Here is a 13,147-nt window from a genome sequence, read left to right as displayed (position 1 = left end):
GAGAGGAGGAGGGACAGAGAGGAAGATCTTTCGTCCAATGATTCACTCCCCAAGTGAGCCGCAACGGGCCGGTACGCGCCGATCCAAAGCCGGGGACCTGGAACCTCTTCCAGGTCTCCCTGCCGGTGCAGGGTCCCAATGCATTGGGCCGTCCTTGACTACTTTCCCAGGCCACAAGCAGGGAGCTGGATGGGAAGTGGAGCTGCTGGGATTAGAACCGGCGCCCATATGGGATCTCGGGGCGTTCAAGGCGAGGACCTTAGCCACTAGGCCATGCTGCCGGGCCCCCAGCCAAGATTCTTTAACCGGAAAGCTGGGGCCAAGACTTCACCCTTAGGAATTCAACAGTCACGCCTTAACATATGCAAAAATAAAAGGCAGGCACTGACAGGGTTTAAGCTTAACATAAACACTGAAGAATAGACCAACTAGATTCTGAGTATAAAGTAGAGAAACTAATGTTTCTGAGACAGCTGAGCAAGTAGGGTGCTTCAAGGAGCTAATTTGGATAAGGTTAAAAAATTTTAGTAAATTCAAAATTCTGGTTAAATTGGTGGCAACTTTCAATTTTCAGATTTTCGGAAACACCTCATACTTAAACTCAGCTGCCACAGAAGGAGGCTGGGGCTCAGCTAGACCCCAGACCTGCCTGAACCCCCCAGCTGTGGCGGATGGTCAGGGAAGGACTGATCTTGGTTCTGACTTCAGTCTTGCCTCTGCCCCACAGGACCCTGCTACTCCAGACACTAACAAGGGCAGACCTTACCTCCTGCTGTGCTTGTGCGTTTTTGTGATCCAGTTCTAGGGCTCTCTGGAAACTGCGACATGCTGCCATGGCATTTCCTAGTGAGAGGTGACACTTGCCTTCTCGTAGATGACCCTAGAAGAAATATGAAGAGGGAAGAGTAGGAGCATGACTGGCCAAGCAGAGATCAGCAGCAGCAATGAAGACCTGCACAAACCAACCTGGGATGCAAAGGGGGAGCAAAGTGACTTCTGACTTGGGACAAATATTTAATAATGTTAGGAGACACTGCAGGTTGTCACATCTGGGGAGAGGGCATGCTACTGTCACTCGGAGGTTAAATGTCCCCTACAAGGATTATCTGAGGTTAGGCATTTGGTCTAGCAGTGAACAATCCCACATCCCACACTAGCGAGTTCAAGTCTTGACCCTACTCCAGAGTCCGGCTTCGTGTTAATGCCTACAGTGGGGCAGACATTCTGGTACAGCAGACACAATGGCATTTGCAACACCCAGTTCCCTGTCAGAGTGCTTGGGTTTAAGTCCTGGTTCTGCTTCCAGGTTCAGGTGCTTGCCAGAGGTAACAGGTAATGGCTTGAGCACTTGGGCTCCTGCCAACCATATACAAAACCAGTATGCATTCTTAGCTCCTGCATCAGCCTGGCTGGGTTGTGCCAGCTAAAGGCTTTTGGAGAATGAACTAGTTAGTAGACAGAAGATGAATCAATCAGTCAAGCAATATTTCTCTCTTACAAATAAATGAAAATTCAACAAATAAAAATACATATGCTGGGCCCAGTGCTTGGCCTAGCGGCTAAAGTCCTCGCCTTGAATGTGCCCAGGATCCCATATGGTCTCCGGGTCTAATCCTGGCAGCTCCACCTTCCCATCCAGCTCCCTGCTTGTGGCCTGGGAAATCAGTCAAGGATGGCCCAAAGCTTGGGACCCTGCACCGGCAGGGAGACCTGGAAGAGGATCTGGGCTAATGGATTTGGATCGGCGTAGCACCGGCCATTGTGGCCAGTTGGGGAGTGAATCAATGGATGGAAGATCTTCCTCTCTGTCTTTCCTCCTCTGTATATACCTGACTTTGCAATAAAAATAAATAATTCTTAAAAAAAAAAATACGCTGGGAGGCAAACAGCCTCTCCTCACATGGGAACCCTGAATTGAGTTTGTGGCTCTTGGCTTCAGCCTGGCCCAGCCCTGGGCAAGCATTTGGGAGCAAATCAGCAAGTGGGTGCTCCCATTCATTGTCCATCTCTCTACCTCTGCAGTAAATAAATAATTCCAGTGAAAAGAATAATGTGGCCTCAAATGTCAACAGCGTTATGAGTAAGGAACCCGGCTGGAGGAACTGTACTGTGGCAGGCCAGCCTTCCTCAAGGCGCGGGCACACACCCGGACGAAGCTGTCATCCAGCCGCACTGACTGCTGGGCATCTCCAAGAGCTTCCCGGAACCTCCCGAGCATCATCAACGTCGCTGCTCGGTTGCCATAATAGCTGGCGTTCTTAGGACACATATCTGTGGGAAAAAAATGTAAAATAAAACTGAAACGTGGATTGACTTTTAGAAGTGAGGGGCCATTTCCCTTCTCAGGCATGTCAAATGCATCAAAGCTAAGGATGCTGACACACCCTCAGTGGACGAAGCTGACATGGACACACCACCACCTGTGCAAGCAGCACTGGTGGAACAAGCGACCTTAAGAGGAAACAAGTTATAGCTTTCCAGGTTCCTGTTTCCCTTTCAGGGGGCAAGGGCAGGCTATTTCTAATGAACTGTTTCAAGTGACCCCTCATGAGACCACTAAGGCTGGAAGAGTTAACACAGCAACAGTATCCTTCATTAAGCAAAAGGATACACCCCCCCCCTTTTTTTGGAAGGGCTATGTCTAAGAGGGGAGCTATTTTGCGAAATATTTTCTAGCAGCAGGTTCTTCTTACCTATGGCTTTTGTATAGTAGTTATAAGCCTCATTATAATCCTTCTTGGCATAGTATGCATTTCCTTGTTCCTTGAAAGACTCTGCTTCTCTGAAAAAGAAAGTGAAACCAAGTTACTATACAAAAGGGGAAATCCAGGCCAGGTCAGGGGAGCAACCTTTGGTCTAGAACCCCTGCAACAGAGCTAGGGGGTCAGCCAACACCTCAAAGTATCTCCATTTGTTCAGTAGGCTGAGAGGGGCCAAAAGGAATTGCTCGGCAAGAATTCAAGTTCCTCAGATGCTATTTCTTGTCATGTAGGTGCATTCAAACTAAGTCAAGGGAACTCCTTTCATGGTGCCTACCTGGCCCCACTACTGGTGCCTGTAGTCATCCTTCTGCAGCACAAATGTACACAGTCCCTGAACTCAGAAAGGAACACAATCTTTATCTATTTCCTTCTAGATTGTAACTGCTGTCTCTCTTTCTCTACACAGGAGAGACACAGTGAAACTTTCCATTTGCTGGTTCAGTCTGGAACCAGGAGTCAGGGACCTACTCTGGGTCTCCAACATGAGTGCAGGAGCTCATCCTGCCTCTCAAATCAATTAATACATAAATAATGATCTGGCCTAAATATGCTTTGACATCCTTTCAGTAACTTACATTCAGCAAGTAGGTTATATTACATTTTTTTCTCTACCCCAAAGATCTATTTTTTGAAACTGTGTCATTATACCAATGGTGCTTTCCAAAAGGAACAATGTTATATAATTGGAAATTATCTTCCTGACCAAGTAACTAGAATCAAATAATCCAATCAACAGTATTTAAAAAGAACAGCAATTTCTATCAAGTATACCAAACTCATACAACTGCTTAACAAGAACCCTGTTCAAAGCTCTCTGGCTTGGGGATGAAGGTCCCAGCTCTGGACACTGCTGACGGCATGGGAGTGTACGGCTTCACACACAGGCACTAGCGCTGGGAAGATCTGTGATCCATTCACTCATGAGTTTTACATACACACTGGCAATGCTAACCAGTTTTCCCCTAGGCAGATCCTCTCTTCCCATCCTCCCTCACTGTCCTGGTGCATCCTACTAACATGGGAAGTGCCAGAAGAAAAAAGAATGAAAATGAAATGATCCATAAGTGCCATCCGATTGGACTCAGGATGGATAGAAATCTGCTTGTTCTCTTTATTACGCCAACGGTCACAATGCTGAACCAAAGTCAGCCGTAGGGACAAGTCGGCAGGACAACATAACGGCAAACCATGAACGACCTGAGCTCTCTCTACGAGGTGCACATTGCTCTATGACAGAAAGTAGGAGCAGCCCACTCTAAGGGCAGATGTGCCAACAAATCTGAAGCATGAGGTTTCCCAGAACTGGATTTCAAAAGTCAAACTGCTGTGAAGAAACGTCCTAAATTCCAGGACCCAACACAGTAGCCTAGTGGCTAAAGTCCTCACCTTGCACGCGCAGGGATCCCATATAGCTGCCTGCTCATACCCCGGCAGTCCCGCTTCCCATTCAGCTCCCTGCTTGTGGCCTGGGAAAGCAGTCAAGGTAGCCCAAAGCCTTGGGAACCTGCATCCGCATGCGCATGGGAGACCAGGAAGAAGCTCCTAGCTCCTGGCTTTGGATTGGCTCAGCTCCAGTCACTGCGAAACCTTGGGGAGTGGATGAGCAAATGGAAGATCTTTCTCTCTGTCTCTCCTTCTCTCTGAAAATCTGACCTTCCAATAAAAATAACTAAATCTTTAAAAAGAAAGACATGTCCTAAGTTCCACAGAACACTTTAGGCCAAAACCAAGGTCTAGCTCCTTTAGTCAGCAAGCAGACAAGATGGCACAAACCTCCAGAAGACCTAAGGCACCTAAAATGGGACAGACACTGTCAGCTACAGGAAGCCTGCCAGCCCGCAGTGCCCTGACCAGAGAGGTGCCCCTTCCACAGAGCTGTGTTCAGCACCGGCTTCTGGTGAAAATGCCAAGGATGGGGACTTGCCCTCAACCACCTCTCTAAACAACTGTTCCAGTGAGCTTTGATATTCTCCCCTCCCCCAACTCCCCCCCAGAGGAAATTAAGGAATGAAGGTTCAAAGTTTGCCTGAGGTCTAAATATGACTGAAACCTGTCAGATCTCAAAGCTTGTAAACTTTAAACTATGCCAAGCTTTCTCCCCAACGCTCACCTCTAAGTATTGCTACATTCTGTAAAAATTCATTTGTTCTGCTGGGAATAAGACATGGACATTCCCATCAACTAGAGAACAGGGTTCCTTCCTCTTTAAGATCCAAGACCTAGTGAACTGGACTTCCTCCCCCCAAGAAATGCATTTCATTTTGGTAAATGGTGAGTAGATTCCATTCTAGAAGAAACAAAGCAAGTAATGTAGAGTCAGCCCACAGAAAAAGAACAAGAATTGTGTTGTGACAAGTTACCATGTTTTTAACCTCACACTGCATAGCAGCAGGCCAGAATTAGCTATTCCCCCACAATTGTCTCATGAAAAAGGACTTATTTTCATAGAAACATGGCTGATTAACAGCTGCCTAAACAATGGCCACTTAGTACGTTTAGGCTGAAGGCTTTTTCCCTCCAAGTCCAGTGCCTGAAGTGGGGTCTCTCCATTTTGAAGCTCCTCTATCCAACACACAGCAGGTTTTACCCAACAAGATGTATCCAACGAAGAGTGGCTCACTGGAATCCGGCACAGCAGCAGCAAGAACAGGCTGCATCAGGACTAACTTCAGGGTCAAGCCCATTCAAGCCCCGCCCTGGGAGTCTGAGACAGGAGCAAGGCTTGCAGGAGTGACCCTTACAGCAGAGGCATGGGCAGCTGGAGCAGAGCTTGCCAGCACAGGATACTCTGGAGGCAGCACCTGCCACCCATCTGCTGGCATGTGCGGTAACCGTGCACATCCACCAAAGCACCTCAATACTGAGACAGAAGCACCAGGACCAGCAGGCTCACAAGCCAGGGGAGGACTCGGGCCCAGCGTGATGGTTCAGTGGCTAAATCCTCACATTGCATGCATGGGGATGCTATATGGGTGCTGGTTCATGCCCCAGCTGCTCCACTTCCCATCCAGCTCTCTGTGGCCTGGGAAAGCAACAGAGGATGGCCCAAAGCCTTGGGACCCAGGGCCCACGTCGGAGACTCGGAGGAGGTTCCTGTCTCCTGGCTTTAGTTGGGCTCAACTCCAGCCACTGCGGTCACTTAAGGAGTGAACCAGTAGATAAAAGATTTTTAACTCTGTCTCCTTCTTTCTGTAAATCTGCCTTTCCAATAAAAACAAACAAATCTAAAAAAAAAAAAAAAAAGAACAACGCAGAGGGCAAGAACTGTCAAGAAGACTAAATTAAACCACTAATTAAAATACTTGGCCATAACTGCCCTGATGGGGCTATTAGCAGTCACATCACAGCTCCAGTGCTTTCTCAGACTTTGTTTCCATGGACCCTGTTCCCACGGCCTCGTACAGCATGGTGATTACCTCACCTGTTCTACAAGCTTCCTAACGGAGTCCTACTTTACTCCACTAAACTCCTGTTTGGGTCAAAGTTTTCAGATGAACATTTACTTCTGCTTCCCACTGAAACCTTGGCCAACCCTAGCAAGATAAATTCCACAGCTCTGATTCACAAAGGAACACTGAGAATGACTACTTGCACCAATCTGGTCCTCTACTTTTACTTTCCAGCAACAAGTTTTTGTGAAAAGAGCTGCTGGCAGATTTCTGGATGTTGGCAAGGAGAGTCTCCCAGCAGCACCGCCCCTCCCCGGGGAATGCATGCCACGGGGGTCTGCTCTGCTATTTAAAATGCACCCCCCTATGGCTCAGAGACAACCTCATCAGTCAGAACATGTGCTAACTTTTTTTTTTTAAGATTTATTTATTTTTACTGGAAAGTCAGATATACAGAGAGGAGGAGAAACAGAAAGGAAGATCTTCCGTCCGATGATTCACTCCCCAAGTGACCGCAATGGCCGGTGCTGTGCTGATCCAAATCCAGGAGCCAGTTCCTTCAGGTCTCCCACTTGAGTGTAGGGTCCCAAGGCTTTGGGCTGTCCTCAACTGCTTCCCCAGGCCACAAACAGGGAGCTGGATGAGAAGCGGAGCTGCTGGGATTAGAACCAGCACCCATAAGGGATCCTGGGAGCATTCAAGGCGAGGACTTTAGTCGCTACACTATTGCGCCAGGCACAGAACGTGCTAACATGTTGATACCCTCTCCTACCAGTTACTTCTTTCCCAGCATAGCATTCACTTCCTGCTCACGCTAACTGCTCCAGTACACTGCCGAGGGAATCTGGTACCATGTGGGTGTAAGCAGGGCTCAACATGATGTGATCAAATCAGTCGATCTGGGCCTGTGATCATCAGCCAAGCCTACAAATTTACAACCTGTCTTAAAAAGACATTCCTTCACCACGGGTGACATTGCAACATGCCCCCAAACTAGACGCTCCATACAAATGTCTGTTCTAATATTTCCAAGCTTAACACTTAAGTAAGATTTCTACTTCAGGACTGTTCAGACTTTAGTCGGCCTCCACAGACACAGAATCCTTTAGGTGCTAGTTTCCAAAATGTCTTCCGATAACATTAATAACAAACTAAGGCACAAGCAATGCAGTCAACCTGGCTTTGTTTTTCCATTTTCTTCATACAATAACAACTTAGAACAAGACAGAATAAAGAAGTGTTTAGCAGGCCCGGCGCTGTAGCCTTGCCTTGAATGCACCGGGATCCCGTACGGGTGCCAGTTCTAAACCCTTGTGGCCCCACTTCTCATCCAGCTCCCTGCTTGTGGCCTAGGAAAGCAGTCAAGGATGGCCCAAACCCTTGGGACCCTGCACCCATGTGGGAGACCCAGAAGAGGCTCCGGGCTCCTGGCTTCGGGTTGGCTCAGTTCCGGTCATTGCGGCCATTTGTGGAGTGAATCAGCAGATGGAAGATCTTCCTCTCTGTATGTCTGATTTTCCAGTTGAAAAAAAAAAGTGTTTAGTCAATTTTGGAGGTTATTTTACTAGCAGGAGAACCTTAGGGTTGGGGGAAATACTTCTCCTTCCCGCCGCTGGACTTTCAACAGGAACACTTCACACTGTCAAACATCCCACTGTGCTTGCCACTTCCAAAATGTCACTCTTACTGCTGGGCCTCGTTTCTTGGCAGTTCTATTGACTGGGTGGCAGCAATGCCCTCCGCCCTTCAGAATTCACGGGTGATGGGCCAGTCCCAGAGTAGATTCCTTCCTCCTTCCCACGGGCCAAGACCTCTTGTCCCCAGTGGCATGTCACAGGGCCCATTGCCTGCTGCCCTCTCTCTGACCTTCACGAGAGTAAGCCACAGGAGCCCAGGGCCCGCCTACTACCCAATCCTATCAAATGCGAGTCATTCATTGCTGCTTTAAAACAAAACATAACACAAACTTTCTACTAAGCCAGGAGTAAGACATGAAGTCCAGTTCTCCATCCATAAACGGAAGCCATTTACAACTTGGAACATTGTCACCAACAGCTGAGTGCTCACCAGGTGCTGTATGCAGGAGCTTCACACCATCTGAAGAAAACAGAGAGGTGAGGGCTTGACCCAAATGCTGCCTGTTGGCAAAGCTAACTGCTCCCCAGCTTTGCCCCAGCCTAAGATTTTCACTTGTTTGAAAGGCAGAGTTACAGAAAGGGAGATACAGAGAGATACAGGGAGACCCTGCATCTGCTGGTTCATTCCCAAAATCACAACAGCTGGCACTGGGCTAGGCCCAGACCAGGTCTCCCATGTGGGAAGCACCCAGGCCATCCTCCACTGCCTTCCTAAATACACTAGCAACGAGCTGGATCAGAAGTGGGCAAAGGAGGATGAAAACTGCACTCTGAAAACATTCCCTATAGAAGACAACTTTCCCTTTACAGCACAGTTCAACTCCCACTCTCCTTCTCCTAGGAGAAGAAAGGTAGAAGATGGAGATAAAGCGAAGTCCCAACTCCGCCAGTTCCAACTGCTCTGCGGACAGTCAGGGGGACGCCTCAGTAGCAGCACTGCTGGCAGGGACCCAAGGGTACGGCGGGAAGCAGGGGAAGGCCGTGTGAGGCAGCAGAGCTCTCTAGTGCTCAGAGCAGGGAAGGACAGCCCACAAGAGCCCACTCCACTGTCACAGGAATCTGTCACTGTAGTGTGTTTGTACAGAAACTGCTACCTCAATAGTGAGCTTTAACCCTAGACTAGTTTTTCAAATGACAGCAGTCACCTCACCTTTACGTGCCCTGCAGAGAAACGAAGTCAACCACAAAGCTACCCGTGAGAACAGGCTTCTATGAAGCTGCTCTCTGGGCCCCACCACTGGCCAGGGGCTCACAGGCATACTCCCCCCAGGTCACTGACATTCTAACTTTTGGCCCTCATTCTGAGACTTCTCTATCCCCAGAGGGATACCAGCACTCACCAACACTTTGGAACTGAGGAACTACTACTGAGAAAAAGTTGCTGGGGCCAGCATGGTGGATGGGAAGTGGTGCAACTGGGACTTAAACCTGTGCCCATAATGAATCCCAGCATCACAGATGCAGGGTTAGCTCCACTTCCCATCCAGCTCCCTATTCCTGGCCTGAGAAGGAAGTAGAGGACAACTCAAGTCCTTGGGACCCTGTACCCACATAGGAGACCCAGAAGAAGCTCCTGGCTCCCAGTTTCAGGCTGGCTCAGGTCTGGCTGGTACAACCATCTGAAGAATGAGCTGGCACATGGAAGCTCGCTGTCTCATCCTCTCTCTCAAGTAAAATAAATAAATCTAAAAAAAAAAAAAAAAAAAAAAAAAAAAAGGTTACTTCTTGTTTTGTTTGGGGGGCGCGGCAAGTCAAAGAGGGGAATCAGAGTGGGTTATCTGGGTTTTCTTCCCAAGAATTCTCTTGGTTCCTTAGTAACGGGTGGCGAACCACCTCAACAACCTGCCCAAGGAAGAGCTCCCAGGACAGGAACTTCCAGGAGAAGAGAATGTCCCCTTGCCCCTCCTACCCCCCTCCAAACTAACATGAAAACCAGGAGAGCTGGTGCCAGGTTATCTGTCGCACCAACCACACGGGAAGCCCACAGCCCACACTGGAACACGTGGAGCCAGTTCCAGCTCCCCCACTTCCAACCTGGCTTCCACCTGGCAGGCAGCAGGTGCTGGCTCCAGCAGCTGGGTCTCAGCCTCCCACAGGGAAGATCTGGATTGAGGCCCGGCTTTGCAGGCATTTGGGGAGTAAACCAGCAGATGAAAGATCTCAAAAAAACAAACAAGCAAAAAAAACAAAACAAAACAAGCAAAAAACACCCCCCCCCAAAAAAAACCAAACAGAAGAAACCGTTAAAATCGTTTATCTCACAATCCAAACCTCCCCAGACAAACCGTGCAAACAGAACATTAGGCCTCAAAATCAGTCTACAGAATTCATGTGAAGATACTTCAAAAATCTTGTGGAAAATGGAATTAAAAGATATATTTATTTTGGTGTGAAATTCAAAATCCACACATATGGGAAAGTCAAAAAGTTCATGAAAAATGTACATTTCCTAAAAAAGATTTTATTTGAAAGACAGTGACACACAATGAGAAACAGAGAGAGAGAAAGAAAGCTATCTTCCACTCCCTGGTTCACTCTCCAAACAGTCTCAACAGCTGAACCAGGCCAGACAGAAGCCAGGAGCCAGGAACTCTGTCTAGGCCTCCCACCTGCCTCTGAAAACGTGTAGTAAGAAAACCATACAAGGATTTCAAATTTTTCTACCAAATTAAACTTATATTTTTAATTCTAGTTCACAAACTTTCTGAAGTACCCTTATATATTCTTATTATTGTTCTCAGAAGCCTCAACCACTCAACTCCTGCCCACGACAAGGTCAAACCGGTAACTACCATCACGATCTGGGTGGAGAAAGAGCTGTCCCCTCTGATAAAACCCACCGCCAAATGGTGCACACGCACGCTGGGCTCTGCTCATACTGCTGAAAATCAGTTTAAAATAATACCTGGAACGACGTCTAAGAAACTTCCACATGACCGAGGACTGGAGAAAGGGGATCAAACATTAGTGGAGTAAGAGAGCAATGAGCTATCAGAGGTTCTATGCGTCATGCCACAAGACCCCTACACAGCCACTGACCACTCTTTTCCAGTCTTCTTCCACAGTCCTAAAGAAAGCAAGCAAGGCAAGTGCCCAGTACTCAGCTTTTAAAAACTTAAAATACTAGCTTCAGTGACCCAACTAACCCGATTGGCTGGAAGGTATAACAAGGCCGAGATTTGGGCCAATCAGAGTTCTAGTCGTTAGGAACAGGTATACTTGGGCAACTGCCACTCAACTGGCCCAACATTTTCCCAAAACTGTTTCTGCTTAATATGTGGATCTGAACTCGGGTAACAAGGATGAGACCTGCTGTCTCACCTTCGCTCCAGTGACAATTAATGAACCATTTTGCCACTTGCCAGTGTCAGGGTTTTCTGTTCTTAAGTTTAACCTTCCTGAATCAGGGCTCCCTCTTCCCAACTGCCGTGTTTTCCTATCTCTGACCTCACACTTCAACAACAGGAAAGAACACCGATTCAGGTTCAAGATCAAACTCCCATGCAGGCAATGTCTAGCTTCCTACTTAGGGACTTTCAGATTAGGACAACCAAATGCTAAGAATGTAAAACATGCCAAAAAAGAAGGGAGACAGAAAGACAGCGAGGGTGGTGAGCAGCAGGCCTAAGCGCTGCAGTGAGTACCACACACTGCACAGCATCCCCAGAAGCTGTGGTAATCAAACTAAGCACAGCGTGCCCCAAAACACAGATGCAGGGTACCGCCCTTCCCAGCACCAATACAAGCAGGGAAATCAATGGCCAAACCTGGATCCACAGCAGGTTGGCAACATTCAGGCTCTGAGAAAGGGCCTTATCTGACTATGGCCAAACCACCCTGTCTGTACCCAATTTCATATGATCTTGGAAGCTAAGCAGGGTCGAGCTTGGTCAGTACTTGGATAATCTAACAATAAAGGGCCTAATAAAAATTGCTCTTCAGGCTTGGTGCAGGAGCCTAGCAGCTCTGGAATCCCTTATGGGTGCCAGTTCTAATCCTGGCAGCCCCGCTTCACATCCAGCTCCCTGCTTGTGGCCTGGGAAAGCAGTCAAGGATGGCCCAAAGCCTTGGGACCCTGTACCCGCATGGGAGACCTGGAGGAGGTTCCTGGCCCCTGGCTTTAGATAGGTGCAGCACCGGCCGTTGTGGTCACTTGGGGAGTGAATCATCAGATTGAAGATCTTTTTGGTATATCCGACTTTGCAATAAAAATAAATAAATCTTTTTTAAAAAAATTATTCTTCATATAGGCTTTGGTTCTAATCCCGGCGGCCCCATAGCTCCAGCAGTTGCAGCTACCTGGGGAGTGAACCAGCAGATGGAAGATCTTTCTCTGTCTCTCCTCCTCTCTGTAATCTTTCAAATAATAATAAAATAAGTCTTTAAAGGCCCGGTGTGGTCCTCACCTTACATACCTGGGATCCCATATGGGTACTGGTTCTAATCCTGGCTGCTCCACTTCCTACCCAGCTCCCTACTTGTGGTCTGGGAAAGCAGCAGAGGATGACCCAAAGCGCTGAGACCCTGAACCCACGAGGGAGAACTGGAAAAGGCTCCTGGCTTCTGATCGGCTCGGCTCAGCTCAGCTCTGGCCACTGAGGCCACTTGGAGAGTCAATCAGTGGTTGGAAGACCTTTCTCCCTCTCTCTCCTCTCTGTAAATCTGCTTTTCTAATAAAAATAAATAAATCTTCTTTAAAAACACCAGCCAGCTCACATTAGGACTGGGACAGCAATCAGGCCGGGCTGGGATAGGCTGCAGCACCTACCAGCTGCAGCTGGAACAGTGGGCAGACTAGACTAGGCCAGGCTACGCAATAAGACTGCAGACGCTGAGGTGAGGCGAGTCATGCATGGCAGCCTGGACCCAGCGGGTGCCAGGTACATGAGTCCCAGGGATGGAGGACCTGACAGGGCTGGGGTAGCTTGGCTCAGGTCATGGGGCCCATGTGCGCGGTGGGGGAGGGATTCCCGAGTCCTGGGGATGGGTGAACTGGTGGGGTGTGGGTTGCTTGGCCCAGAACCTGGGGCCCACCCTCTAGGTGGATGTTGGTTTTGTGAAGCCCAGGGGTGGGGGATTCGGCCGGGCTTGGGTCTCCTGTCCTAGGCGCTGGGGCCCACCTACTAAGTAGATGCCGGGTTTGTGAGCTCCAGGGGTGCGGGATGCGGTGATGCTTTGGTCTCCTCCTAATAGATGGACACCGGGTTTGTGAGCCCCAGGAGAGGGGGATCCAGTGATGCTTGGGACACCTGGCCCAGGTACTTGGGACTCGCCTGCAAGAACATGCCCTACCTAATGAAAAAGGTGGAGCAGTGGATACAGGCCCTATTGTAAAAAGAGAATATGACAGCACATTTGG

At 48.6% G+C, this 13,147-nt stretch overlaps 1 protein-coding gene across 3 annotated transcripts in view; it reads right to left on the bottom strand.

The window, feature by feature from the left end:
* DNAJC7 (DnaJ heat shock protein family (Hsp40) member C7) overlaps nucleotides 1-13,147 on the bottom strand; it is a 32,553-nt gene that overhangs the window by 13,724 nt on the left and 5,682 nt on the right. For 2 of the 3 annotated variants that reach the window (XM_058676017.1, XM_004599099.3), the window contains 3 exons: nucleotides 2,694-2,782; nucleotides 2,147-2,271; nucleotides 767-880 (listed from right to left, as the gene is read on the bottom strand). In XM_058676017.1, coding sequence (XP_058532000.1) covers nucleotides 767-880; nucleotides 2,147-2,271; nucleotides 2,694-2,782 — 328 coding nt within the window. Of the gene's footprint in view, nucleotides 1-766; nucleotides 881-2,146; nucleotides 2,272-2,693; nucleotides 2,783-10,693; nucleotides 10,808-13,147 lie in introns of those variants that run through there. The other variant, XM_036496140.2, reaches the window with a different exon arrangement.

Source organism: Ochotona princeps, chromosome 17 (genome assembly GCF_030435755.1).
Source record: "Ochotona princeps isolate mOchPri1 chromosome 17, mOchPri1.hap1, whole genome shotgun sequence".
Lineage (NCBI taxonomy): Eukaryota > Metazoa > Chordata > Mammalia > Lagomorpha > Ochotonidae > Ochotona > Ochotona princeps.
The sequence above is the reverse complement of the archived record's forward strand: the minus strand, read 5'-3'. Positions and strand labels throughout refer to the sequence as shown.